This window comes from Mus pahari, chromosome 19, assembly GCF_900095145.1.
Source record: "Mus pahari chromosome 19, PAHARI_EIJ_v1.1, whole genome shotgun sequence".
In the NCBI taxonomy this organism is placed as follows: Eukaryota; Metazoa; Chordata; class Mammalia; order Rodentia; family Muridae; genus Mus; species Mus pahari.
The window spans coordinates 30,024,029-30,029,626 of NC_034608.1; the positions used below are offsets into that span (position 1 = coordinate 30,024,029).

General features: G+C 51.1%; 1 protein-coding gene across 4 annotated transcripts in view; it reads right to left on the reverse strand.

The window, feature by feature from the left end:
- The window catches only part of Cars2 (cysteinyl-tRNA synthetase 2, mitochondrial), a 39,257-nt gene that overhangs the window by 14,086 nt on the left and 19,573 nt on the right, over window positions 1-5,598 (reverse strand). For 2 of the 4 annotated variants that reach the window (XM_029532317.1, XM_021219531.1), the window contains 3 exons: window positions 4,372-4,504; window positions 3,652-3,785; window positions 326-393 (listed from right to left, as the gene is read on the reverse strand). In XM_029532317.1, coding sequence (XP_029388177.1) covers window positions 326-393; window positions 3,652-3,785; window positions 4,372-4,504 — 335 coding nt within the window. The remainder of the gene's footprint in view (window positions 1-325; window positions 394-3,651; window positions 3,786-4,371; window positions 4,505-5,598) is intronic. The other 2 variants (XM_021219532.2, XM_029532318.1) reach the window with 1 other exon arrangement.

Below are 5,598 nucleotides of genomic sequence, written 5' to 3' on the forward strand. Positions count from 1 at the left end.
AGAAAGAAAGAAAGAAAGAAAGAAAGAAAGAAAGAAAGAAAGAAAGAAAGAAAGAAAGGAAGGAAGGAAGGAAGGAAGGAAGGAAGAAAGAGGGGGAGGAGGGAGGAAAGGAGGGAGGGAGGAAGAGAGAGAGAAAGGAAGAAAGGGAAGAACAGACCTGAAGGAAGTGCCCTGCCCCTTGGGACATGAAGGAGCAATTCCCTGGAGGCAGACCATGCAGGGCTGGGTCGAACTACATGTCCTGTGATGTGACTTCACCCCACAGAGGTCCCTAGCAGCCATCAGCCACTCACACAGGAAGGCGCTGTCTATCAACCATTATTACCTTAATGGTGATGTAGTTTTTTAGGGATTTGGACATCTTTTCTTTTGTGCCTTTCACATGCAAATGACCTGAAACAGAAAAAGAAGTACTTCCTTCAGTTACAGCCCCTTCTCGGCAGCCCTGAGCCTGCTGGGGCTGACCATCCTGAGTGGGCGAGACCCCGCCAGGGCTGACCATCCTGAGTGGGCGGGACCCCGCCGGGGCTGACCATCCTGAGTGGGCGAGACCCATGCACAGTTAACAGGACACCAGAAGGGCGTTCGGCTTCTCTGTCTATAGCCCTGAGCCTAGACACAGCTGGGCCCGTGGAGCCACAGGCCTGTGTTCCCCCCAGGACACAGGACAGGAACCTGCAGCTGCAGTGTGTGCTCTGTGCATCCTTCCAGGACAATACTGCTCAGAGGGGGTACAATGACAGGTCCACACAGCCCTCATGCACCCATGCATCCCTGACCTATCCTATCCCAGACAGGCGGCTAGTCACCTGTCTAGCCGAGAGTCTGGGGTAAGGCTGTCAGCTTTTCTGCCTAAGGTGTCTGTCCAGGCTTCTCCACGGCTGTATGTCATTTTCTCACAGGTGTGTGAAACCAAACCCGTGCAGGGAACTTGTACTGTGGGATGCGTCTCAACAGAGTCTGTCTCCTGTCAGAGGAGGCTCTTGCTGTCCCAGACAGAAGACTTTCCCTCCTTCCAAATACACCTTCACTCAGAGGGTGCTGCGAGGCTGATTTTACTGAGAAATAAACAAAGCAGCTCTCTCCGATAAGCAGTAACTATGAGCCTCTAACCGTATATAACGTCAGACACGGTATTGACAGTATCTGGAAAATGAGATGCACAGGAGGTCAAGAACACAGGACGGTAGGCATGTGGGGTCCGGCAGCCTCTCCTGGGAACCTCCCTTCTGAAGCCACATCCCCAGGGCGACCCTGCATCTAATGTCCCCCCAGCCTCCAAATTCTAAGACTTAATAAAACTGCATTTGCGGGTCCCATGTTGTAGACGCTGTGTTTGGCACTCTGTAACCCCACCCCTGCCAAACATTCGTGCTGTCTCTGTCTCTGTCTCTGCCTGGCCCACCCGAGGTGTTATTTGAAAGGGCAGTGCTGACCTTCAGCAGACTCGACTCGACATGTGCCTTTTGCTGCTGACCACTGTGAATTCTGACATCACCAAGTTCAGAGTCGGAGACATTCCCACTTCTGATCTGCATCTGGGGACCACGGCCACTGCCCATCCACTGGGTCCTTGGTTGCTGGTTTTCTGAGACAAGGTCTCTCTATTCTATAGGTTACGCTATAGGTTGGTCTCAGACTCACAGAGTCTGCCTGCCTCTGCTCCTCCCCCAGTGCTGGACCGGGAAGACCCCTGCCCTCAGCTAGCTACCTTCTTTTCTTTTCTTCTTCTTTTTGTTGTTTATTTTTTTTCTTTAAATAAAGCCAGTATGGCACTGCACACTTCTTGAGAGTCTGAATCAGGTGGACAGAATTGAGTTCAAGGCCAGCCTGGACTACACAATGAGTTTCTTTTTTTCTTTTTTCTTTTCTTTCTTTTTTTTTTTTTTTCCCCAAGACAGGGTTTCTCTGGGTAGCCCTGGCTATCCTGGAACTCACTTTGTAGACCAGGCTGGCCTCAAACTCAGAAATCTGTCTGCCTCTGCCTCCCAAGTGCTGGGATTAAGGGCATGCACCACCACGCCCGGCTTTCTTTCTTTTTTTTTTTTTAATGCATGTCCTGGGCAGTGACCAGCTGTCTCCATGTACTTCCTGGTCATTTGTTGGTCTTTTTTTTTTTTTTTAAAGATTTATTTATTATATTTATATGAGTACACTGTAGCTGTCTTCAGACGCACCAGAAGAGGCCATCAAGATCCCATTACGGATGGTTGTGAGCCATCATGTGATTGCTGGGATTTGAACTCAGGACCTTCGGAAGAGCAGTCAGTGCTCTTAACCACTGAACCATCTCTTCAGCCATCCCCAGCTACTTTCACAGTACTAGAAGGCGCTATGCTGACTCTGAGGGAGATGAGTTATTAGTGGCATCTCCTGGCAGTGACCTCTGCATGCTGCCATACTGACCCGCCAGGCAAGGCATGCCCACTGCTACAATATGGCATGGGGTTATGGTAGCCTGTGGCAATAATTTATGAGAATATCTCTTATATTCAAAGACACTGGAACTTTTACTGGACCTCACAGCCAAGTTAATAATACACCTTGAGGTCACTTAAGACAGCTGATGGCCTACTGTGTACTCAGCATGATTGCTTAACATGCCTTTCACATGTCAAACCCAAACTAACTTGTTATGGATTTCTCATGTAATCCACTTTTATAGCCTAAGCTAATACATAGCTTTCATACGTATTAAATAAGCATGCCCTGACACAGGAAGAAATGCATGCGTGAATACATGTATGTTATAATAATTACTTGCTTACTAGAGCAAGCAGGTCCAAAGGGACCTTATTCAACAAAAAAAAAAAACCACTGTACGTGTTGAAAGCAGTATACATATATATAACTGTTGTACCAAGTGTTCCTGGGTCAGCTGGGGTTGGCTGGAATAAATAACTCACTCCCTTGTAAAACTGGTAAAAGATTTCTATAACATACCCCTCATTCCTCCACAAGACACAGATATCCTATTCAGACATCAAGGAGCATAGACAGACACACAATAGACAGACTAGCCAGAAGCCACCAACTAGGGACAGAGGGATGGAGGCCACAGGGACAGAAGTGGAGAATTCAAACATGGGTCTTTCTCGGTCAAATGAATCCAAGGGGAAACGCCAAGTTTCCTTACTGTAACATCAAAGCATTTTGGTGCCTCTGAGATTCTCTTTAATGCATTTAACCTGTGTGGTGGCTGGCCACTTTCTGACTGGATCTGAGGCCTGCTCCGCAGAAGGGAATTTGTGCCTGGTGCTGTAAACCTGGTCAAAAGCCGGTGGCTCAGGAGTGACAGGCCCTAGCCCGGAGCCTACTGCTGTGGTTTTGCTGAACAACACTATATCAAACTGCCTTCTAAATATTTATACACAGGGTCAGGGCTGCTCTCAGCTGTGGCCAAAGAAGCCCCTTTCTGCAGTGGGCAGCAGTCAGTGCAGACTTGCAAAGTGCTGAGATAAATGACTGGAGTGTGATATGGTCAGTATCGTCAAGATACATTGTATATATGAGGCAAAGAAAAGATACTCTACAAAACCCCAAACAATGATTTCAGTCAAACTCATCTCTGGGCCCTGCCAGCAGAACTATGGACTTTCAAAGGCAGAGTTGACAGAACCAGAGAAGATGTTTATGTCAAGTCAGGCTCACCAGAATGTAGGAAGTAATTTCCCCACTGCTGACACTGGTGGAAGACTTCGCTCTGCGCGATTTCGTTTTCATGATGTGGGAAAGCCAGGTCTATGCCGCCGGTGTGGATGTCCAGGTGGCTTCCGAACACCTCGCTGCAGGGCAGAGCGCAAGCATGTGTGAGCAGCTTCAACAGCAGGGTCCACACCGCACGCTCACTCCCCCGCAGCCCTCCTCACGCCATAGAGTGAGTGTCTGCTCAGCTGCGTGTGGCTCTACCAGGCTGGCAGGGAGGGAGCGGGGACCAACTGCTGGAGCTGTCAGAGCCCTAGGAAAGCCCAGGGTTGCCTGAGAACACAGAGGGTAATACCACCCTCCCAGCTGGCAGAGGGGCTACTCCTCAGACAGCGGAAGATTCGGCACTCAGGAGAGGTGAGCTGGCCGCAGCAAGGGCACAACCGTGTCCTCAAAGTGGCTTTTCAGAGGTACCACTCACATGCTCTCAGGCCTGAGCTACCTGTCAGGGACCGTGAGGTACCTGTTGCTGTATGGCAGGCAGGCAGCTTTTCTGCTGCGGGAGATTATACTCAACAGGAAGGCTGGGCACACCCTGGGCTAGGCTGGGCATTCCTCCTCATGGCCCCAGCAGCGCCCTCTAGGCTCCTGATTGTTCTTTCCCCTAGCCAGGCCACCCCATCACACCCAGCTTGACATTTGCAGCCTAGAAACTGCTTGGGTTACCTGGCCATGGCAGAGCACTCTATGTGCCATCCGGGCCGGCCGTCCCCCCATGGTGAGGCCCAGAACACCTCCTGAGGTTTGGCTGCCTTCCACAGGGCGAAGTCGCTGTTGTGCCGCTTGTCGGAGTCACCTGCTGGAGACAGGGGGTTGCTGAGTGAGAAACCGCAGTGCAGCTCTCTGCCATGACAATGGCATGTCCACTCTGTATATCTCCGTTCTCACAAATCTCAGGTTCCTCCTACTGTGCTTCACTCCTAACCAGTGGGCGAGCAGGACTGACACCTCCATGCCAACAGGCAGAGCAGAGCTGGAGTATCCACAGAGCCTGCAAACACCAGGGCACTTGCTGCCAAGGGACCAGAGCCCAGTGCCTGGCCAGGTCTGTTCAGCCACTTTTGAGAGACCGAGTTCCTTCGTGACCTTTTCCACAATGACAATCTCCAGAGGGCAAAGGTGACATCAGGATAGAGGACAAAAGCCAAGAGAGCAAGGAGCAAGCAGAGATGTGTCAGCCCCCCAGGGACAGACCCGAAAGGGTTCAGCAAGTTCCCTAGAAAGACTCCGCCCTCTCCTAAATGCCACAGTCTTACTCAACTCACACTTTCGTGGCTGCTGTGGATTTGTTGACCCTACTCACACACATCAACAAATGAGGTCACTGGGTCAGTCTGGACCTCTGTGTAGACAGACCACAGTACAAGGTGAGGCCTATTGGGGATAGCAGGCTAGCAATGGTCTGGCATGGGCAGAAAAGGCCCAGTGTAACACAGGGTTTCAGCACGTTGATGTGGAACAAGGTTGGCAGGAACAGACAGGAGTTGGCCGGAGCAGCAGAGAGAGACAGTCATTCCAAGAAAGAGATCAGTCTGGGCAGGTCTCTTTAGCAACGTGCAAAAGCAAATGACCAAGCAATGGTGTTCTAGCATGCTGGCTGACCCAGGCGGGGTTACCTATGTCCCCAAATCTCCAGTTTGACACAGGGCTGGCTCCACTCACAGCTTCCCTGAACATCCTGGCTACCCCCTCCAACATCCCTACTAACCCCTGAATACCCTGACCACCCCTGAACACCCTGACTACCCCTGAACACCCTGACTACCCCTGAACACCCTGACTACCCCTGAACACCCTGACTACCCCTGAACACCCTGACCGCCCCTGAACACCCTGACCGCCCCTGAACACCCTGACTACCCCTGACCACCCTGACTACCCCTGAACACCCTG